The sequence below is a fragment of the Chiroxiphia lanceolata genome, chromosome 13 (assembly GCF_009829145.1).
Source record: "Chiroxiphia lanceolata isolate bChiLan1 chromosome 13, bChiLan1.pri, whole genome shotgun sequence".
NCBI classification, from domain to species: Eukaryota; Metazoa; Chordata; class Aves; order Passeriformes; family Pipridae; genus Chiroxiphia; species Chiroxiphia lanceolata.
In genome coordinates, this window is record NC_045649.1 from 8,641,499 (window position 1) to 8,664,159 (window position 22,661).

The 22,661-nt window shown below is 57.0% G+C and overlaps 1 protein-coding gene across 3 annotated transcripts; it reads left to right on the forward strand.

The window, feature by feature from the left end:
• The first annotated feature begins 103 nt into the window (after positions 1 to 103).
• Positions 104 to 22,001, forward strand: TANGO6 (transport and golgi organization 6 homolog). 3 transcript variants are annotated; one of them, XM_032701229.1, is made up of 17 exons: positions 104 to 808; positions 1,042 to 1,158; positions 1,934 to 2,072; positions 2,802 to 2,926; positions 3,387 to 3,549; positions 4,063 to 4,145; positions 6,420 to 6,532; positions 7,843 to 8,019; positions 9,462 to 9,588; positions 10,122 to 10,301; positions 13,181 to 13,315; positions 14,753 to 15,262; positions 15,455 to 15,512; positions 17,703 to 17,855; positions 19,771 to 19,922; positions 20,897 to 21,010; positions 21,663 to 22,001. In XM_032701229.1, exons 1-17 carry the CDS (start codon positions 116 to 118, stop codon positions 21,837 to 21,839), a joined length of 3,216 nt encoding a protein of 1,071 aa, XP_032557120.1. In that variant the 5' UTR covers positions 104 to 115; the 3' UTR covers positions 21,840 to 22,001. The 3 variants fall into 3 exon arrangements, with proteins under 3 accessions (XP_032557120.1, XP_032557121.1, XP_032557122.1); XM_032701230.1 differs by having other exon boundaries at positions 10,122 to 10,295; XM_032701231.1 differs by lacking the exon at positions 7,843 to 8,019.
• The last annotated feature ends 660 nt before the right edge of the window (positions 22,002 to 22,661 follow it).

The following is a 22,661-nucleotide window of genomic DNA, read 5'->3' on the forward strand; positions in this document are numbered from 1 at the left end:
CCCTCCCTTTCCCCGACCTCCCCAAGATGGCGTCGGGCGGTGCGGCCCCGCCCCTCGCCCGACCTTCCCAATATGGCGCCAGAGCCTAGCCCCGCCCCTTCCCTTCACCCCCAAGATGGCGTCTCCCACTGACAGCGACCCCAACATGGCGGGCGGCGCAGACCCGGAGCCGGAGCTAGGGTGTGTAGTGGAGGCGCTGGAGTTGCTGCTGCGGCCGCCCGGTGACCGGGACAGCGCTGCCGAGGCTGCCCAGGAGCCCACCCTGTGCCCGGAGACGCTGCGCAAGAACGCGGCGGCGCTGGAGGAGCGGCTGTCGCGGGCGGCGGGCTGGGCCTCGCTGAGTTCCCTACGGGCGGCCGTGCTGTCCCGCAACCCCGCGCTGGCGGCTGGGGCGGCGGGCGCGGAGCCGGGCTGGGCGGCGGCCTGCGGGCTGCTGGTACTGCTGCTGTGCCTCAAGGAGCGCCTGGTCGCGCTCGCCGCCGCCCCTGCCGCCGCCGCAGCCCCTGGTGCGCCGCCTCCGCCCGCCGCCGACACGCTGAGCGCGGGACAGACGCGGGCGGTACAGCGGGCGCTGCGGGCCTCCGTGGGGCTGGGGCTGCTGCCGCACCTGCCGCCGGGGCTCGGGCCGTGCCCCGGGCCACCCTCGCCGCCGCCCGGCCCCCGCGGGGCCCGCCTGCTCGCTGCCGCCGCCGCCCTGGTCGAGCTGGCCCGGCTGCCCGCGCTGGGCGTCCCGCTGCTCGCCCGCCACCTCCGCCTGCTGCTCGCCGGGCTCTGCGTGCTGGGACACGGCCCCGCCGCCCTCTGCCAGGTCCGTGTGACACTCGCCCCCCGTGTCCCCGCTCTCCCGGGGCTGGCGTGGGTGCCCAGCCGAGGCCCGGGCTGGTTGCCCAGCGCTCCCTCCCATGTCTTGCCCGTAATTCCCCACGTGAAAGAAGCTACAGGGGCTATGGAGCCCCAGAAGGGGCTACAGGGCACCGGATCAACCGGTGGGTTTAGTGCCCAGCCAGGCTGCCCTCACCACCCCGAAGTGTTTTGTTGCAGGGTGTTTCGGAAGCAGAGCGGGCGCGGTGCCGGGAAGCCCTGCAGGACATCCTGGACCGTGTTTACCAGCCGCTGGCAGTGCAGGAGCTGCTCATCCTGCAAGGTCTGCCCAAGCAGGTACCCAGCAGTTGAGGGCCATCAGGGTGTGTAGTACCTGTGTTCCTACAGTCTGAGGGTGCTGCTCTCCTGGAAATGTTCTTACACTTTGGAAACCAGTCCCGGAGCACTGATGAAGCTGCCGGGTGTGTGTCATTCCAGCCCTGCCATGCAGGGGTGCGTAGGTGGGTGTGAACCCAGGGACTGTCATCACGGCACGTGCCACCTTGGCTTTGCACCCATATCCACTGTGCCCGGCCAAGTGGAGCTCCTGCTCCTCCAGAACCTGCCCCTTCCCACTCATGGGGTGCCACAGGGCACTTGCTGCTGTTTGGGGCTATTCCAAAGCCTTGTGGAGAGGAGGAGATGGGGAAGGAATCTCCTGAGAGTTGTTGTTTTTGGAAAGTCTCTAAGGGATAATAATAGAATCCTGGAATGATTTGGGTTGGAAGGGACCTTAAAGCTTATCCCATTCCAATTAGACACCTTCCCCTAGACCAGGTTGCTCCAAGCCCCATCCCACCTGGCCTTGAACACTACCAGGGATGGAATAACATGCTGAGCACTTGAGGACTGACCAAAAGTTAGGGCATGTTGGTTTGATGGTACTTGTAGGTCCCTTCCAGCTGGCCTGTCATTAATTCCTAATTTGCTTTGTGCCACTGGCTGAAACAGCAGTTCAAAGCCAGTCCATGTCCTGTGCTCTCTGGCAGGACACAGGCTGCTTGCCCATCCATGGGATTTGCACAAGAGTGTGCAAATATACTCCTTACCCTGCTTCTGTGTTCCTTTCCAGAGTGCTCCATGTCCCCGGGCAGGCCTGGGGCCAGCTCCAGCCTGGTTGCGGCGGCTCTGTGGGCGCCTGCTCTCTGAGAGGCTGCTCAGGCCAAACGGGGTGCAGGCTGTGGTTCGGGGTGTCTTGGAGGGCACAGGAGGTGAGTGGGGGCTCTGGGCCTCCAGGATCACAGATTCAGAGGTGTCTGGAATGGTTCATCCCACAAGAGGCCCAGCAGGGCAGAGCCACCAGAGTACGGACGTGGCAATCAGCTTTTGCCAGGCCGAGATGACTCGGTGACACACAGATTTTGCCTCTGACTCTGGTGAGCTCCCAGACTGCCCTAATTTAGGGTACACTGTCATTTTTGAGGCCTACATTGAAAACCTCCAACACCATTTAGCTGTTTATGCCTCCGTGGGGTCACGCCTCATGTGTGTCCAGAGTGTGTTCTGTCCCAAGGAGTGCCCTGTCCCAGTGCCAGTGCAGTGGGAGCCATGCTGGACTCTGGGCTGTGAGAGCTGCAGGGACAATGAGACCTATCCCCCGCTTTCCGTGTCCTGGCAGGGAGAGAAACTGTTGCTATCCAAAAACTGAATCCCACAGATATTAGTGCCAAAGCCTCCTCTAGCCAACACCAACCTGATGGCACTTCCAAGCATGACCTCCCTCCACCTTTTGTCCACCTGTCCGTAGGAGTTGTTTTCCATTATCAAAGCTCTTGCACAGCAATTTTCCCCCTTCTGTCTTTAAGTTCAGGTGTCTCCTGAAAGATGGTTGGTTTAATGACAGCAGTAAAAGCTCAAAATCCAATTTTTGGCCAGGAACACCTGGCTTCAGCCAGAGCTGGCCACCGGTCAGAGCTGATCCTGGGTTTCTGCTGCTGCAGGTGGTGCTGGCGCTGAAGCAGCAGCTCTAGACTGGAGGAAATGTGACGCAGTTGCAAAGATCCTGGCTTCCTGCCCACAGCAGTGCCTCTCCCTTGAGGACTACTACAGACAGGTGTGCCCCCAGGTAAGTCTCTTGTCCCTTCCACCTGGGAATGCAGAGCCAACTCCAGCTTGGAGAGTGTTGGGACTGCCCTTTCTGCTCAAGTGTGGCCTGGCTTGAGCCAGCATAACGTGGAGATGTTTTTCTGACAATGGGACACGTTTCCACTCTTGAATTTTCCATGTTTTATTGAAATGCTGGATGATGTTGATTGTACGAGCCGCTCGACACTGCACTACACAGAGCTCTGTGTGGAGCTCTTGTTTCCAGCCTTTGGCTCTGGGAGTGGTGCAGGCTCTTGGTTTGAGCCCAGAAAAGCATTCTGTGTGTGTGGAGAGGACACTGGCTCTTCCATACTTGGAATGTCATGCCAGATGACCAGCAAAGGAGCACATGGACAGGTCCTTGTTTGCTGCCAGGAGCCAGGCTGCCCCCTCTGAGGGCGTGCTGATCCTTGTTCCTTTGTCATGGACTTTCCTTGCAGATTCTGGACTTGCTGCACATCCAGGACAAAGTGACAGCACAGCAGTTCCAGCGTGTGGCCACCACCACAGTGCTCACCATGGCCAGGGAGCACCCACAGCTGGCAGAGAGGCACCTGCTCCAGCCACTGTTGTCCCCGCTCCTGCGATGCTCTGAGGCAGCAGGTACCACATCTGGGAACGGTCTGGTTTCTTTCCTCACTGATTTTTGTCATTCCATCGGAATTTCTTTGGGCTACAAACCATGTGAGCTCAGCTGTCTGTGCTGGCCACGTCTGTCTGTGTGGTTACATCATATTTACTGCCACTTTAGCCAAGTTACTCCAGCGTGGGAGCCGAGTGCTGTGGCTCCTGCCATGGGCTCCTTGGGAAGCTCTCCCAGTCTGACACCCTTGATTTGGGCTTCCAGATGGAAACCATAGGTTCCCCACCCAACCAGCAGCTCTCCAGGGAATCATTCATCATTGTGAATTGTGGTCTGCCTTGATTTCCATGTGTCCTTAGGGGTTTGCAGCACAATTAGGACAGCTAACGAGGGCTCCTCTGTTCCCATGGGGATGGGAGAGAAGGGAAGGGAGCCATGGAAGTGTTTTCGGGTGCAGGGTATGGCAGGGCTGCTCTGCTGCTGGGCACTCTGGGGTGCTTTAAGGTGCTGATGTCTCTGCCCTTTGCTTCCAGAGCTGGCAGTGGAGGATTTGGCAGCAGGGACCATGCTAGTGCCAGAGGCAGAGCTGGGTAGCTGCGTGGAAGATGTGCTCAAGGTACCATATCTGATCTGGGGGAGAAAACTCTGAGAAAGAGCTGGTTTGAGATTTTGTGAGCAGTTCAGTGTGTGTTGGATCAGACAGACCCGGCATCTCCTGCAATCATGCCAGACTCACCTCATCCTCATCTTCAGGAGTACCCTGGCCTCCATATGGGCTGTACCAGGGTCTCATCACCATCACAGGGAAGAATTCCTTCCCAATATCCCATCTAACCCTGCCTTGTGGCAGGGAGAAGCCATTCACCCTTGTCCTCTCGCTCCAGGCCCTTGTCTAAATTCCTACTCCAGCTGTCTTGGAGCCCCTTTAGGCACTGGAATGGTCTTTAAAGTTCTCACTGGAGCACAGATCTTGGCTTTCATGTTTGGGGGAGAGATGGGGTCCATCCTTGTGTTCCCTATGAAGGATCAGGGTTTTTTGTGGAGGCTTCTCCTCTGACACCTTCCTTCATAGCGCCATTTCCTACCATTCCCACCAGTATCCCCATTGCCACACTGCAGGCTCCCACTGCCTGCCCTGACAGCAGCTTCCTGCTGCATGTTCCAACCCAGAAGGACATCTCCAACCCTGGAATTCAAATTTCAGAAGCTGGTGACTTGGTTCCTGGCATGCCCTGAGGCAGGCTAAGCTCTTAAATGCTGGAATTGTTGTCTGTTTTCCCAGTAATGATCTGTTGTAACTGGCTGGCAGGCAGAGACTGGTCTGGAGGGCTGCTCCCTCCCAGTGCCGTGCTGGGGGGGGTTGGGGTGGGTCCCTCCTTAATGGCAGAGTGCTGGAGGCCTGACAACAGCCAGATTAGTGAGGGGACCCTGGATTTGGGGAGGTTTCTTGTCTAACAAGTGTTATTTGATGCTGAGTGAGAAACCATCCTTGGGGCTTCATCAGGGAGGCTTTGTGTACACAAGGGTCTGGGGAGGAGGAATGGCTCCGTGGGGATTAGCACAGGGAAACAGGTCTGTTTGCATCAATGGAGCAGGGCAGGGTGTTATCAGGGCCATCTCCCTCCTACCTGGGCTGTCACACTGCCTCAGGCAGGTCTGTCCCCAGGGCATTTCCAGCCCTGGAATGGAGATTGTGAAGGAAGGTCAAAGGTCCAGGTGTGGGTTGTGGGAGGTCAGAGGTGTGGGGAACAGGAGGTCAAGGGTGTTGAGAGGAGGTTGGAGGTGTGGGGAGCAGGTCAGAGGTGTGCGAAGCAGAAGGTCAGAGGTGTGGGGCGTGAGAGGTTGGAAGTGTGGGGAACAGGAGATCAGAGGTGTGGGGAGTGGGGACTCACTCTGCTGTAGAGGGACAGCAGTTTCTGAACAGGTCATTGACCACATGAGACAGCTGGAAGTCCCTTGGAAAACTTGGGCAAAGACTTTAATACCCTGCCCTCCTTTTTTTTTTTAAGCTAAAAACTGTGGAGGGAAATAGAGCCTTCCAAAACTAGGACCTGAGTACCAAACACTGAGTAAATCCTGAGTCCAGGTGGCAGGGTTTGCTATTTAACCACTTTCTAGACCAAATTTTCCCAGCTTATGGCTCTGACTAAAGGCATCATACCCGGCTTTTAGTTTTGGATAATTCCTTTAAAAGGATACAAAAGGAAACACAATTACATGAGGCTTCTGTGAATGCCATGAGGCTTCTTTAAGTGTTTTTCCTGTGCTCTATGGGCAGCAAGGTGGGACTTGTATGCAGTGAGCCTGAGAAGGGTGTGCTGGGTTCATAGAGGTCATTGACAGTGATCTGGGAGGCTGCTGGCTGAGGTGGAGGAGAGGAGCAGGGCCCTGCAGCTCCCCCAGAGCCCCTTCAGCCCCCCCAAGAGCCCCTACAACATCCCCAGAGCCCCTGCAACCCCCCCCAGAGCCCCGGCAGCTTGGTGTCTCAGCTCAGCACCCATCAGCCCAGCTGCCCTGCTAGGGACTGATCTCTGTGTTTGAGATTTGCCATAATTCCATAAAGATTTACTCATTCCAAGGTGCCTGTTGCATCTCTGGGGAAGGCAGGATCTTACCTCTAAGCAGTAGACATCCCAAATATCTGGCTGCAGCCTTCCTGTAGCTTGGAGTCTGCTGTGGTTAAGGAAATACTTGGAGAAAAATGGTGCTGAAGCCAGGTTTTGATAAGGAATATGGCATAATCAGGGAAAACAGGCTCCAGACTGAAGAAAGAGGCTGAGAACCCTCCACCATCCTCCCCAGCAGCCACTCTGCGCACAGACGTGTTCCTGTCCTCCCCTCTGTTCCACGCAGGTGTTTGACTCCCCTTTCCGTGCCCTTCTCTCTGTAGGTCTATGTGGTTGGGAATGACAGCTCGAGCCTGCTACTGGGATCCTTACAGTCAGTCCTGGGAGTGGTTTTTTCCCTCTATTCCTTCGCCAAGCAGAATGTGTCATACTTACGGTAAGGAAGGATTGTGCTCAGCTCTGCTTGGCTCTTCTGGGCTCTGCCCACTTCCAACAGGCACTCTGTGGGCACAGACAGGAGCAGAGATCCATTTTCTCATCCCAAGGAGCTCTCATTCCAATAGGGCAGGAACCACAGCAGGGTACATGACCTTACTGGCAGCCCTCTGTCCAAGGAAGCAGTTCTCACTTCAGTTTTTGTCTTCCCTGAAGCCAGAATGTTCCACGTAGAGACAAACGTGCCCTTGGGAGCACAGGTTGACTCTGCCTAGAGTAGGGATTGTGGTTGGCCATGGATGGAGGTGGTGATGCTGGGACCTGGCTGGGTGTCAGAGTGATCTACAAGCAGGATAAAAACTGGATAAAACAGCTCAGGAGCTGGCTCTTCGAAATACAGGATCATTCTCCTCATGTCTGGCATCACTCTCCTGTGATCCAAGCAGGATCTGCCTCCTGGCAGCTGTCCCTCATGCCATGCCCAGTTCCCCAGAATGCTCAGTGGAAAGCATCATGTGTGCTAGTCATGGTGACAGGGACAGCGGTGACCAGGCACTGGCTGTCCTCTTTCCTTGCTCCCCCCAGGCTTTTCCTGGGCTATCAGGAGTTTGGACCAGCCTGATGAAAGCATTCCTGGTGGGGTTACGCTGTTCTCTGGTGATCCTGGTGTGTGCAGGCTTTCCCTAAAAGGTGTGTGTAGACACGGCCTCTGCTGCTATTGAAGACATCGTTAATCACTTCAAAGAGCAGCAAGTGCCGTGGCAAGTTGGTGGAACACGCCAAGCTCACGCTGCTGGGCCAGCAGTCGCTGCTCCCTTTGCTAAGGAATTTGGCAGGGATGACTACACCCGCAGCTGCCTGGAGGTGTTCGGCTTTCCAGACCCCTGGCACAGCACAGCACAGCCACTCCACCTCATTAACCTGCATCTTTCCTTGGCAGGGCTCCCACGCAACCTCACAGTGCTCCTCTCTCCTTCCTGCTCTCCCTTGGCACTGCCACCAGCTCTTGTCATCTAGCCATGAGGCACAGGCATGGTGTGCCAGGGATGTTCACAATGCTCCCTTCCTCACCGGGCTCAAGTCTGGAGGGACACAAATCCTTCTGTCTGGGAATGCCAGAGGGCAGGATGTGCTTCTAGTCCCCTTAGAAACTGTCACATATGCCTTCAGCTGCCAGAGCCAGAGAATTCCAAGGAGAGCCCATGGCCGCTTCAGAGTGCTCCAGTCATATCCGTCATCCCAAAATGTGTGACACAGGGAGGGGAGCAGCGGGTAGAACAATGTCACCACTGCTTTCTCTCTCCTTGCTAGCTCCCTGTGCCAGGAGATCCTGCTGTGGTTCCTGGAGAAGGCAGAGCGGGAGCAGTCGCTGGCTGTGCTGGAAGGCCTGGCCGGGCTGGGCAGCACCGTGCCCACCCTCCACCCACGGTGCCGGGTCTGTGCAGGCAGCGAGGGTGGTGCTGCCATCACAGTGGAGGACACCATCAGGTGAGTGCTGTGGGCACAGTCCCCAGGATCAGTCAGCGTCCAGGGAAGCCTGTCAGAGAGCCTGGGTGAGTGGGGGTCTGCCAGGACCATCCCACCATGGTCTCATCCCCTTAAGCTCAAGCAGGTGATGCTTCCTCACAGCCCATGCAGCCTCCAGGTTTTCTGCATGCCACACAGAGCTCTGACTTACAGCCCCAAAAAGCATCATGCTCTACTCGAGTGTTGGTGTGCGCTCCCTGCCTGCTTTTCCTGACTCCAAGCCCTGCCTGAGGACTGTCTGGGAATGGGATGTGCTTTTTCAGCCCCAACGCCCCGCAAATTCAGCTTCCACTGTCCAGCCTGAACCTGTCTCATGGCACAGTGAGTGGAGTCCCTCGGGCACAGGTGGTACTGTCACAGCAGGGACTCTGGCAATGCCAGCATGGCGGAGCAGTGACTGAGCTCCTCTGGTGTGTGCAGATGGTCTCTAAGTAGAGGCAGAGCATGGCCATGCTGGGAATGAACTGCAGCCATTAGTCTCCAGCCACGCAGAGCGGGATATCCAGCAGCCGGAGATTCGGTTTAAAGCGAGGGCTGTGAGCTGGCAGGGAGGGCCCAGGGCAGTGCTGTGGGATAGGCAGAGACATGGCTGTGTCCAGGGGTGTCCGTGGGGTGGGTGTCCCAGGAGCTGGGAGCACCTACAGTAAAATCCCCACAAATATGCTTGGTTTGACTTTTGTTTCAGTCTATTCCTGACCTGAGTTAGAATCACAGACTTGTTTGGGTGTGAAAGGATCATTCCACCCCCTGCCATGGGCAGGGACACCTTCCATTAGACCAGGTTACTCTCAAGCCCTGTTCAACCTGACCTTGGACAATTCCAGGGATGGGGCAGCCACAGCTTCTCTGGGCAACCTGTGCCAGGGCCTCACCACCCTCACAGGGAAGAATTTCTTCCCAATATCCCATCTAACCCTGCCCTCTGGCAGTGGGAAGCCATTCCTCCTTGTCCTGTCACTTCATGCCCTTGTCCAAAGTCCCTCTCCTGCTTTTTTATAAACTCTTTAGGTCCTGGAAGACCACAATTAGAAGCAGCTCTGCCCTGGTTAAACTGGGAATACTTTAAACTTACTCCATAATAGCCCTGGCTCTGCCCATGTTCATGTCCCTGCTTCCATGGCTCTGACCATTACAGGACTTAGCCAGCACTAATCCTGTTATTTATGGGATGGCTGGGTTTGGGCTCATGGTTTCTGTCAGTAGTGTAGTTTTGATAATAAAAGGAGCAAATGATCACAAATGACCTGGGCAGTGTTTGGCTCAGCTGCCTCCAGGCTCTGCTGGAAAACACTGGGAAGGAAGGCTTCCAGGAAAAGGCAGGCTGGGACTTCATCTTGCCCTGGAGCTGGGGAGTCAAGGGGGTCTGGATTTGTTTGTGTAAGTGACCCAGTGACCTGTTCCAGTGATGAAGATGAGGCCCTGTACCAGAAGATCTCCTCAGAGCAGTGCCATGTGCAGAGCTTGGTGGAGCTTCTGTCCCACTGCCAGAAGAGTGGGCTGACCGGTGACTTCTTCATCCACTGCCTGAAGGTGAGGGCAGGCCTGTCCGTGGTTGGGGCACACCCTTGGCTCAAGCAGAAGGCAAAAGAAGGGAATCATCCCCCTGTGTGTCCCGGGATATGGCATGTGCTGGAGCAGCCCTGTGTGCTGGGTGGGAGAGCCGAGGAGAGGGAGCAACCCTGTCCCTGAAGGGGTTAACCCTTATCCCCTCTGGGCTTTTTTAACAACATGAGCATGTTTGAAGTTTAATGGTGTGTTGGAAGCTGAGAATAATCCCTGTTGCTTCCCTGGCTTTTATGGAGGGGCCCCAGCACCTGCTTCCTTTCATCCTGCTTGGAGCCCCTGCAGTTCCCTCCTGGCCTGGGCTGGGCTGGGCTTTTCGTGTCCCCCTTCCAGTGCATAGTCACACGAGGGGATAGTGATGGGACTCCCAGGAGCTGTGGCAGCTCTCGGGGACCTTCAGCTGGAAGGTCCTGGTGTGTGAGGAGTCAACTGGCATTCCTGGCACTGGTTACCAGTGTTTAACCACTGCATCTCCGTGCCCTGTGCTTCCTTCCCGGCAGGAGCTGACTCAGGTGGCTGCAGAGGACGTGGTGGCTCCAAACCCGACTGTGGAGCCTGGAGGGAGTTTGCTGGAGCTGGAGCAGGATCAGGCCAGGCAGGAGAGGAAGCTGCTGGTCCTGCAGCTCGTGGCTGCGCTGTGCGAGAGCGTCTCGGACACCGTGTTCACTGACATTGTGCAGGTTGGTCATGGCAAAGCCCAGGGGGATTGGCTGAACACTTCCAGGAGGAAAGACTGAGAGAGTTGGGATTGTTCAACATGGGGAAGAGAAAGGTCTGGGGTGACCTTGGAGACATTTCCAGTGCCTAAAGGAGTTCCGAGAGAGCTGGAGAGAGACTTTGGACAAGGGCCTGGAGTGACAGAACAAGAGGAAATGGCTTCCCGCTGCCAGAGGGCAGGGTTAGATGGGATATTGGGAAGGCATTCTTGGCTATGGGGATGGTGAGGCCCTGGCACAGGTTGCCCAGAAGAGCTATGCCTCATCTGTGGAAGTGTTCCAGGCCAGGTTGGTCAGGGCTTGGAGCAACTTGGTTGGTCTAACTGTGCTCCTATGTCAGTGAATGGGCAGTGCAAAATTTATTAAATATAATTTCAAAAGCCACTGGGGTCCTTGACCATGGTCCCAAAAAAGATTGTTAAAACATGGCACATCTGCCCCTGAGCACATGCTGGGTGGGGTTGGCTGTCCCACACTGTTCCAGTCAGGAATGCAGGTGGACACCAAGGGCAGCATGGTATTCCCCTGCAGTCTTTAAACTTCCACATCCTGTTCTTTATTGCTGTTTTTTACCCCAGCGCCCTGGCTGTGCCAGCTCTCTGTGCCTGCCGTGGGCAGAGGCGGTCACTGCTGAGGCAGGTTTCCTCACGTTTCCCTCTGGGACAAAGGATCCTTTGTGTGCTCTGCAGTAGTGGGGGGGACACAGCCAGCACTGCTTTGTCCCCACCTGCCTCCCCATCACACCCACCTGCGGGGCTGGAGAGTCAGGGTGGGAAACAGGGAAGGGTTTTGCCAGGTTTCAGGGTCCAGCCTGAGTCTGGTATAAAAACCCACCACCAAGGAAATCCAAACAAAAAATCCATTATCCTCCTGCCCGGAGTTGTGTTTCAGGGAGGCCCCTGGGCTGGGACAGGCAGTGGCAGTGCAGCCTTTGAGCAGGTTCCTTGGGGTGTTTGGGGGGCCCTAATGGGGTGGGAACAAGTGGGATCCATCTTTACAAGGCTGGAGCCCAGGAACAGTGGCCGCTGTGACCCCCCTCAGCTGCACATTTATTTACATATTTTGCCACATAACCAAGGTCAACTTGATTTCCTTTCTGCACCAAGGATTCTTTCCTCCCACCTGAGAAACAACCGTGCCCCAGGGGTTTATTTTTCAAGGTTTTTTCCTCTCCCACATTAAAATGTTTTTTTTTTCTTTCTAGAGTAGTTCTTTTTACTTTTTTTCTCAGCAGCCATCTACTGATTGTTTACTCACAATGTTCCTTTTCTTTACATTAAATGTAATTTCAACCCCTTCAGCTCATGTGTCGCTGTGTTGTGAGAGCAGATATTCCAACTTTTTTTACTTTCTTGCTGTTTCCTGAAATTTCTGCTCTGACATAATTATTCCAGCAGGTATCTGAGCCTTTTTTGCAGCCTTTTCCAAAGCCTTTTCCCACAGCCTCCCTCCTTAAGGGATGTGCTCAAGGAAGCTGGCAACTGAGGAGGAAATGATGGCTGCACCCAGTGCCTGTGTCCTGGGGGCTGGAAGTTTGGGATTTGGTGCAATAGGACCTTGTTGCCCTCCTACTTTGTTTTCCAGAATAGGAGCACAATAGTTCTTTTGCAACACACCTGTTAGGTTGGAATGACCCTGATCCAGCCCTTTCCCAGGCTTGTCCCAAGCCATGGTGTGGAGAAAATAAGGCACGGAGAACATCAACTCCCTAATTTTCAAGGTCTGTTAGGAAGGCAGAAAGCTCGTGGGATCACAGGTGTTGGTGCCAAGAAGGCCAGTGCCAGCCAGGCAGGATCGTTATAGGCTTGTGGAATAAAAATATTGTGGGAAAAATAAAAAAATAAGAGAACATGGGAAATAGCCCAGCTGGAATATTGGCTGTGTGGGAGTAAGGGGACTTGGCATGGGGAACCGTGGGGCTGGGACTGGAGCTCCTGGGCTCTGGAATTTCCCAAGCTTTTCTCTAGCCCAATTCCATGCAGAACCTTGTTGCCACCACCCTGACTTTCCCTCACAGACCATCCCAGTTGCCTTCCCAGCTCCCATCCCACAGTGGAGCTGGGCAGGAGGCAGAGATGGAGCTGGGTTCTTCCTGCTCCTGCAGCCTCATGGGGGCTTCTGCTGCTGAGAAACCCGTACCAGTTTAACCATCACCTTTTCCTGGGGCTGTTGTGGGTGTGACTTTGCCAAGTCCACACCAGAGACTGGCAGCTGCAGCCACTGGGGGACTGGGCTGTGTGGCTCAGCCACTCTCCATCCATGCTCCCAAAATCCTCACCCACGGACTCACACAGCCTGGCATGGGGCTGGGGGCTGTGATCCCAGGGAGCCCGTCTGTGCTGCTACTGGAGGGGTGGGTGCGGTGCAGGGGCTCCAGCACCCCCACAGCTACCTTGAGAGCCCTGACTCCCTCCTGCATCCCCAGTGCATCCCCATCCATCCCCCAGCTCTCCAGGGCTCCCAACACTGCTGAGTCCCCTCACCTGCTCAGGTGAGACAGCAAGGGGAAGTAGTAGGAAGGCAACTGGGATGGTCTGAGAGGGAAGGTCAGGGAGGTGGCAACAACAGCGAACTGGGAAGAGTTTCACAGAACGACAGAATATCCTGAGTTGGAAGGGACCCACAAGGGTCATTGAGTCCCACTCCTGGCCCTGCACAGGACACCCCAACAATCTCACCATGTGCCTGAGAGCATTGACCAAACTCTTCTTGAATTTGTACGGACTTGTGTTAGAGAATGGCATAGGCTTGGGAAATTCAAAGGGATGCAGAGACCAGGAGGGCTAAACAGGAGGTGGGGTCACCCTGGGGATCCCTCCTCCTGACTGTTGTTCCCCTGGCAGGTGCAGGAGTTCGTGGCAGCCGTGCTGCAGCGGGCCTGTGTCAGCCCAGCGCGGGGCCCCGGCGCAGCGGCCGAGGCACAGACCCTCGCCATGGCCATGGGGCTCGTGGCTGCCCTGCTTGGAGGGGCTGTCCAGGTGAGGGGCAAAGCTGGGGGGCTTGGGGACAGGGAGTATGGGCCCTGCCAGCCCCAGCCCAGGGGAGCTGTGGCAGGGGAGCTGGGTGCCTTGGGTTGGGATCCCTGCTGGGGTCCCAGCCTATATATGTGTGTATATATACATATATATATATATATGTATGTATGTATGTATATATGTATGTATATATAACTTATATTATTATTTTTCCTTGGAGCAGTGTGGGGGCACTGGCCAAGGGTTCAATCTCAGCAGGACATCCCTGAAATTAATTTCATTTATTTATATATGTATACTATATTAATATATAGTATAAATTATATATACTATAAATTTATAATCCAAAGTTTGCTTCCAAGAAGGCAATGACGGAGCAGTGCAGCCATGTACAGCATCTTTAAATACCAACACTGCCTCCTCTGCATCCCTACACACCACGGGCTCCAGCTGCGGAGTGCAACAAACATCCCATGTGGGCTGTACCCTTGTTGAAAGTCCTCTATATTTTTATATTTACGTTTTTTACATATTTATATTATTATTTACATCACTCAATTACCACATTATACCAATATATATATAGAGAGAGAGAGCTGCCATGGGAGCAATGGCCCATCCATTAATGCGCTGCCATCACTGAGCTGCTGGAGTTGCTTCATCCCTGGATTTGCCCAAAGGAAGATCCAGCTGTTAATGGTTTTTCCATTTATTTATTGTGTCTTATTGCTAAATTTCTAATACTGGGAAAAGAACTTTACTTGGAGAGAAGTTAAAGCCAGAGTCTTGTGGCTGCCATGGGCCCCTCCCAGGCGAGCGCCTGCTCCCATTCTGGTGTTAGTGGGAGCGACGTAACTTGGGAAATGGAATGTGAAAGGTTTTGGAAGCAGCTGCAGAGCTGTTTGGGTTTCAGCAGCCAAGGGGTTTTTATGCAATCATCCAAACTCTCCACTCAAGCTAAAGCACCCTTTTCAGGCCTCACAGCCCAGAATTTAGCAGTTACATCCAGGTTAGGGCAGGAGCTTCTCCTGCTCAGAACAGGTGGCAGCTGCCATGCCAGGAATGTCCTTCCAGGCAGGACTGATGGCAAGCCTGACACGGTGCTGGGAAGATGATGGGAGGGATGTCCCTGTTTTGGCCTCCATGCACAGACACAGCTGTCCTCCAGGCTCATGCCCTTCTCACCTTCTCCCGTGGCACCTGCTGGAGATGCTGGAGATGCTGGAGATGGGATAGGTGCTGGGCCATGGGCACTGCTGTTCAGAGGAGCTTGTGGTGCCTGAAGCCCAGAGCCAGGGATGGGGATGGGAGTGGCCACGGGGCTACAAAACAGACTCTGGGGCTCATCATCCCCATGCTCTCCTGCCCTGCCTGGAGCATCCCAGGGAGCGGATGGATCCTCACTGTGGTGGTGCCAGTACTGCTTTTCTCTCTCCACAGCTCCAATCCAGCGACTTCTCCGTGCTGAAGCGGCTGGTGCCACTGCTGGAGGAGCTGTCCCACACCTACCCTGAGCCCCTCACCCAGGAGTTGGCCTCAGACCTGCGCATCGCCATCTGCACCCACGGGGCCTGTGCCCCCGGCACAGTGGGCGCCGCTGCTGACAATGTGCTGGGGAGGAAGCCTGGGATGGGAGCGCAAAGCCCTGCTGGCATTCCCAGTGGAGCCCCCAGCCCAGGGGGCAGCCGGGCCCCGCTGCAGCACAGACACAGCAGCCCCTTGGCTCGTGGAGAGAAGAGCACAGAGCAGAGCACAGGCCACGAGCCCAGTGCCACTGATCCCACTCCAGCCGCATGTGCCAACAGCCTGGCCCCAGCTGGGCTCCAGGGGCTGCTGGTGTCAGCCTATGACCCTCAGCCCCCCGCCCGTGCTGCTGCCCTGCGCCACCTCACCAGCCTGGTCACCCAGCAGGATCCAGAGGCACTTCGGCTTCAGGAGAAGTTGCTACAGGTACTGGGCTCCTGCCATGGTCCCTGTCACTTGCCAGGTCCCTGTCCCCTGCCATGGTCCCTGTCCTGTGCTGCAGTGCAGAGCTTGTGCTGACCATGCCATTGGGCTGGAGATAGTCCCGATTACTGGAGCCCTCTGGCCTTGCCGGCCCAGCCCAAAGTCACTGCTGATGGCACTTCCCCTTCATTCCAGGTGTTCCTGGAGAATGTGAAGCACGAGGACGCCTTCGTCTACCTCTCAGCCATCCAAGGTGAGCGATGCCCACTGGGACGAGTGCCAGTACTTCGTCAGGGAAGGTTTTGTGCTGGGGGCACTGAGAGGGAAGGAAGAACAGCAGAGCTGTGGCCGGGCTGAGGGCTTGGTGTCTGCTGCCCTCCCAGACTGTGGCTCTGTGCTGTTTGGTTGAGCCTGGAGCCATGTGTGGGCTCTTTGTCAAGTTCCTGAAGCTCCAGGCTTTGTCTCCCAGTTATTCTTACTCTCTGGAGCTGGTCACTGTCTCTGTGCCAGGTCTGTGCCACCAGCTGGGGCTGCAGTTCCAGCACGGTGTGGGCACAGCTCTGGGACCTTGGTCTGACATCCACTGAGTGGTCTGTTCAGCTGAGGTTGGCAGAGGAGCAGGGCCATGGGGACCCACTGGTGCTCCCTCAGGGCTCTGCCAGGTCCATCCCCATGGCCACTCCCACTTCCCAGGAAACCCTCAGGCTGGTTCTTGCTCCAGTGCCCTCAGCACAGCCCTGTGGCACCAGGCTGCCCATGGGATCCGCAGGCAGGTGCTTCCACACCGGGGGGGGTGTGTGAGTGTCCTGTGTGACAGCTGACACGGCTGGTCACAGTTCACCGGGTTCCATGGAAGTAGGTGCCGTTCCCTTGAACTACAGCAATACCGGCACTGCTGCCATTGGGTTGGCAACCTTTGGCAGCAGTTGGGAAAGGAGTTTATCCTTTGCTTCCCGCTGCCTGTACAGTCTTGAGAGAGACGGGTCTGTCCTTGCCCAGCGGCTGAAACACAAAGGCTGTAACCGTCCCGGTGATTAACGCGCCGGTGCAGCTGCCGCTGCGTTTGGCAGCACGGCCGTGATTAACCCTGATGTGGTTCCTTGTGGCCGTGACTCACCCGGCCTGTGGCAGCAGCACCTGTGGCGAGCCGTGCTGAGCATGGGGCTGGTGGTTGTCCCATCTGGGTCCCCACAGCCCCACTCGCTCCCCATCACAGTGGCAGGGCTGGGGCTGAGCCGGTGTTGCGGCACCACTGGCTATCACTGAGCTGGACTCCAGTGGTGTATTCCTGCTGTACTGGGAACCACACCTGTAATCCTGCAGTTAATTTTGGGCCCCTCATCATAAGACAGACATTGAGGGGCTGAATGTGTCCAGAGAACGGAATGGATCTGGGGAAGGGTCTGGAGCACCAGGAGCAGCTGTGGGAGCTGGGGGGGGCTCATCTTGAAGAAAAGGAGGAGCAGGGGGGACCTTCTCAGTCTCTCCAACTCCCTGACAGGAGGGTGGAGCCAGATGGGGGTCAGGCTCTGCTCCCAGGGAACAAGGGAAGGATGAGAGCAAACAGCCTCAGGTTGCACCAGGGGAAGTTTAGGCTGGATATTGGGAAAATTTCTTCTTGGAGAGGGCTGTCTGGCCCTGGCACAGGCTGCCCAGGACAGTGGTGGAGTCCCCATCTCTGGAAGGATTTAAAAGCCATGTGGATGTGGCACTTGGGAACATGGGTTAGTTGGTGGCCTTGGTAGTGTGGGAGAACAGTTGGACTTAATGATCTTAGAGGGCTTTTCCAATCCAAACGACTCTGTGATTCTGGGATAAGGCAGTGCCAGAGGAGATGTTACTGCCTTGCCAGATGTGCCTGGACTTGCAAAGGGTGACCCACACCAGGCGCCCTCCGATAACCAGGGAACAGGGCTGGAGGTGAAGCTCCTGGAGGGCCAGGAACTGGGGCTCACCGTGACTCAGTGCTTGGCACTGCCAGGGCAGCCTCTGCTACTCGCTCCTTCCCTGGAGAGCAGCCACCTTTCCCCATCAGAGAGTTGCCTAGTGCTTCCAGAGCCCTGCCTGGCACTTCCCCCAGCCCACATCTCCACAGGGACAGTGAAGCTGGTGCAGCCCCATGGCATTGCCTAGCCCGTGTCCTGTGTCCGGGATCTGATCATCCCTTGTCATCCCTGGGGAGATGCGGCAGGCATTGGGTGCACTCGGGCTCAGGTCCCAGTCTGGGCCAGGTGAATTCAGCAGGGGCAAGGACACACTGGCACCATGTGCCAGTGGCTGGGAGCAGTGACCAGACCCTGTACCTGAGCATTGCCTGTGGTGCCCAGCTGCCCCTAGTGTACCAAGTCCACGCCAAGTCAATGGGCATCAACCAGCAGCAGCGAGCGGGCACCTGCTGCCAACTGCCAAATTACTGATTTTCCAGCTTTTTTGTCCCCCCCAGGTGTTGCCCTGCTGTCCAGTGAGTACCCAGAGCAGATCCTGCCCATCCTGCTGGCACGTTATGAATGCCCAGTGCAGGGCACTGAGGACGCCATGGCCACTGTCACCAGGATGAAGCTGGGGGAGGTGCTGATGCGTGTCACCCGGGCGCTGGGTGAGTCCATGGCCATGGGCATGGCAGTGCCTGCTGCTGTCAGCCACAGCGCCTCTCAGCCTTGCCAAATCCCAGAGGAAAGCCCATGGGGGATTTTTTTTGTGGGAAATAGAGAAGGGTCTGGAAGCCGAAGAGTGGCTGACTGGGGTTTGCTGATGGCAGGAGCGGGACAGCGGATCCTGCCAGCAGCCCACTGTCCCTTCAGCCAGCAGCGCCGGGCTCAGAGGCTGCTGGGAAGCGCCTGGACACGCAGGGCTGAGGGGTAGAAGCTGCATGAGGCCTTTCCATCAGCTGCTGTTGGGACACGTCCTAAAATGCCTCATCTGACTCCCTGGAGGAGGCCAGACCAGCGGGAGCTTGCAGCCAGAGCTCTCTGTCTCCAGGGGGGTGGCAGCCGGTGTCCCACTGCTGGGACAGCCAGATGGGGGTCCCTGGTCACCAGCCAGGCACTGTGTACTTGTTCAGGATTGTTCCTGCAGAGCCTGGACCCCCCAGGCCTTGGGGCCGTGACTCCCCTGTGACCTCTGCTACATCTCCTGGCCATGGTGGTGGCATCCCTGGGCTTTGCCAGCTGTGCCATCCCATTGGTGCCAGACTGTGCCACTGTCCAGCCCCCCTACTGGGATGGGGACAGGGCATCCCACTATCTCCTGGGGGGCTCTAGTGATCAGCAGCAGAGCCTCTCAGTCCCTAAAGACCCCGGGCAATGTCCATGGCCCAGGCTGGACATCCCCTGGCAGCTGCCCCGGGGATGGTGGCACAGCCTCCCTGTGCTCTCCCTGCTCCCCATGGTGCCACTGCCGCAGGCAGCAGCTCCGGCGCGTCCCAGCTCGCCGGCGTATTTATAGAACAAATTGCACCAAGTTGTTTCTGTTGCAAAGCTTCAGGATCAGAGAGCGAGGATTTATCCAGCACTTTCAGGATTGCTTTGCTTTGTGCAGTTTCAAGATGTCCTGCTCTGCCAAGATCTCTTGCTCTGCTTCTCTCCCACCCCATCCCTGTCCTCATCCCTGCCTGCCATCCCACTGGAGCAGCTTTTCCCATCCAGAATGGGATTTTGCAGCAGGAAAGTAAATGCTCTGTGCTCCTTCTGTGGCCATCTGGTACAGGGCCAGTCTGCTGTTGGCTTCCAAGGGAATACATCCCACTCAGATCACCCAGCACTTCTCAGACTGCCATAATTCCAATCCCTGGGATGCAGTCAAGAGCAGGATGCATTGCAGCAAGCCTGGCCATCCTTGGCATCACAGCACTGCCCCAAGCTCCATCACCCTGTGCCAGTCCCCAGCCCTGAGCTCCCACATGCAGTGGGATGGGGACCCTCCACTGCCTGCAGGGACTATTCCTGTCCTTGCATCTGAGGGCATCCCAAGGCATCCATCCCACTGCCTCCATTGGCTGCACAACACCAGGATCCAAGGAGCTTCCAGAGCCTGGGAGAACTGGAAAACCACTGAGCTCATGGGCCAGCTAGCCTGCTGGAGCTTCCTTTCTGCAGGAAGCCATGCCCACACCATGGGGCACACGGCTGCCCACCTCCCATGGGATGACCACGCTCCTGGGGTGTTTGTGGATGCTGGACATGGGCCTTGACCTCTCATTAGCAGCTCACATGTCCACAGTGCCTCCCTGTGCTAATTGGGATGAGGATTTGGGTCTGAAAGATGTGGGAATTTGGGATTCACGTTTGGTGTGTCTGCGAGACCTTGAATGGAGGAACTGGGATACGCTGGAGGGCCCCCATAAGGCATGTGCCAAGGGGCAGAAGCCACACTCGAGATGCTGCATCCAGCTGTTCTGCACTGCTGCAAGGGGGATGCCCAGTCCATCTGCTCCCAAAGGAGACAAAGCTTCAGCAGGAAGGGTCTGTGGGCTTTTCCATGCTGGTGACACACCGCTCTGCTCTGTCCTGCAGGGGACATGGTGTTCCAGCACCGGGAGCCGCTGATCCGGGCCTTCCTGCGGGGTGCCCGGGACCCTGACGGAGCACTGCGGGCCAGCAGCCTCTCCAACCTGGGCGAGCTCTGCCAGCACCTTGGCTTTCAGCTGGGATCCATTGTCCAGGAGGTACCAGTTCCATCCTTCCCCAGGTCCCTGTCTGGGGAGCGTGAGGCCATCCCTTGTTTACAAGTGGGTTTGTTAGTGTGTGGTTGGGCTGCTGTGGACATGGAAATGGGACATTTCCATATGGAAATGGAACATTTCCACAAAGGACATGAGCGATAAGAGTGATAATTGCTTACACTATGGAGTATAAAAACCATTGGGCCTGAAGCAAACACTCAGGAGTTCTAGCCCTGATTTTTAGGTGTCTGCTCCACCCATGGCAGCTGCTGCCAGAGGAGACCTAGGGGCACAGGTGGTGCCTGCCAGAGACACCTCCTGCTTAATGACACTTAGTTACCCTCCCGTTATCATAATTATCATAATTATCGTTATCAGTATGGCTGAGCCATCCCTTGCCCTGGCTGCAGGCTCTGAGAGAGACACGGCTGCCTGGAGCCACTGGCGCTGTGATCCTGGTGACGTGAGCCCAGCTGTCGGCAATCCAGCAGCCCTCAAGCTGGTGGGTCTGTGCCCCTTGGGAGCCAGAGTTTCGCCCCCCTGGTGCTCCTGGAGCTGGAGCCCATGTGGATTTGGCACTCAGACTTCTCCCCCAGTTGCCACTCAGCACCAGTGGGTCCTGGTGGTTGATGCGATGCCAACAAGCCACGCGCTGCTATTTTGGGAGGGTGCAAGCTCTGCTAATTCTCCTGGCTGTCACTGCTGGGGTTTAATTAGATTCCTTTGGCTCTGCCTGATTTTTATACAGATTGTTGTACAGCTTCCCAAGGCATCTATGTGCTGCCTGGCCCCAGCAGGAGGAAGGGCTGCTCAGAGCCCATGCCCCGCAGGAAGCGGGACCCCCCAGCTGGGTACCAGGCCAGGCACTGAGGTCCCATCCTCATGTTTGGGATGTCCCTGGCATGGCAGCAGCTGCTCAGCCGGGATCCCCCACTTCCCGCAGCCCTTGCTGATGCCCCCCTGCCCTGTCCCCACAGGTCACCTGCTGTGTGACGGCCATAGCCCAGACGGACCCCAAGGCCGAGGTGCGAAGAGCTGCCGTGCACGTGGTGGTTCTGCTGCTGCGGGGGCTGAGTGAGAAGGTCACCGAGGTGGGTCACCCCCCATTTGTCCCCATGGCAGGGACAGCCCTCAACAGGCTCGTGGGCATCCCTGCCCCACTGGGGCTGCAGGGCTCATTCCCAAGCAACTTCCAGGGAAAGTCTCAAGGGACTGAGACCCCCAACTTTGGCCTCCCCCACCAAAGGGCTCACTCAGCAGATCCTGGGAAAGCGGGGACTTTGTGGGGGCATCCCTCTGTGCTGCTGGGATGTGCCATGGGGCCGTGTCATGCCGTGGGTAGTGCCAGTTCTCAGGAGCCATGGGAGTTATTCATCACTGATTTGACTTGGAAATGCCCAGTGTTTCCTCCACTGTGGCCTCCCTCCCCAGTTCCCAGTAACGAGCATGTTGGGACTCAACTCCCATGGAGGAAAAAGCTGGTTCCCCACGGGAATCCCCGCAGCCGGGATCTCAGCATCCCCCTGTGGCTCTGGGCTGGAGGTTCACCGCAACGTGCTGCTGGTGTGTGGGGAAACTGAGTCACAGGAGCAGAGCTGTGGTCGGCAGTGGTGGTGCCACAGTGTCCTGGCACCAGCAGTGCTGGGGGAAGGGGCAGCCCCACACCTGCTGGGACACGCCGAGGGGGTGAGAGCGGGCGAGGCACCAGTGGGTGCTGACACTTTCCATGCCCGCCATATCCAGGTGCTGCGGGACGTGCTGCGGGACCTGTACCGCCTGCTGAAGCACGTGGTGACGGCCGAGCGCGACGGCGCCACAGTGCTGCACGCACAGCTGGCACTGGAGGAGCTGGACACCGTCATGAGGAGGGTCCTGTTCCCCCCACAGACGCTGGAGAAGAAGATTGTTGTGCTGCCGTAGCAGGGCTGAGCCTGTGGAAATTAACTGTTCTGCTCTGATGTCAGGGCCAATGGCTCCCAGAATGGAAGGACTCGCTGTGCCCCCGGGATGCTGCCGGCAGGTGCCGGATGGGGTGGGGAACCTTGCTGGGACGAGGTGTGGGATTAAACAGAGACACACTCAGCCCTGTGTCCGTGGCGTCTGTGGGGGTCATGTGAAGCTTCTGGGTGCTATTGTGGCCATGTCCTGGGTCCAGTGAAAGGATGGGCATCGCCCCCAGGGCCAGCATCAGTCCCTGGGCTGGCATGGCAGCCAGTGGGGCCAGTGCCTCAGGCTCCCTGTGGCCAACCAGCCACAGCTGCCCCTGAGGGGAGTTGGGAGGGTGAGGGACTCTGCTATCTGCACCCCTTGAGTGAGCGTCCATGGCCCCCCCTTGGCATCATACACAGCAGGGATGCTGGGGGTAGTGGCTGTAGGCACTTGTCTGGGACCAACGCTCACCACCATGTGCTTTGGGACACCCCAACATCGGGGTCACTCCCACCTCCAGCCAGGACAGCCCCCATGGGTGCTGCAGCACCACAGGCCTCATTCCTACGCTGGGAGTTGCTGCACACCTACGGTGGTGGGGGAGCAGAGTCCTCAGGAGCCCAGTCCTTACCCCCCTCACTCCCTTGGCACCATGCAGCCCCCAGCCCCTCCATATACAACCCCAGGTGCCCATTTCCCAGCTGCCCTGTGCCATACCAGATACTGAGGGGGGTCTGGCACACCCCTTCCCTACCAGGCTGGGGGCCCTGAGCTGTGTCTCCACCCCTGTGCTGTGTCATGCGATGTCCTGAG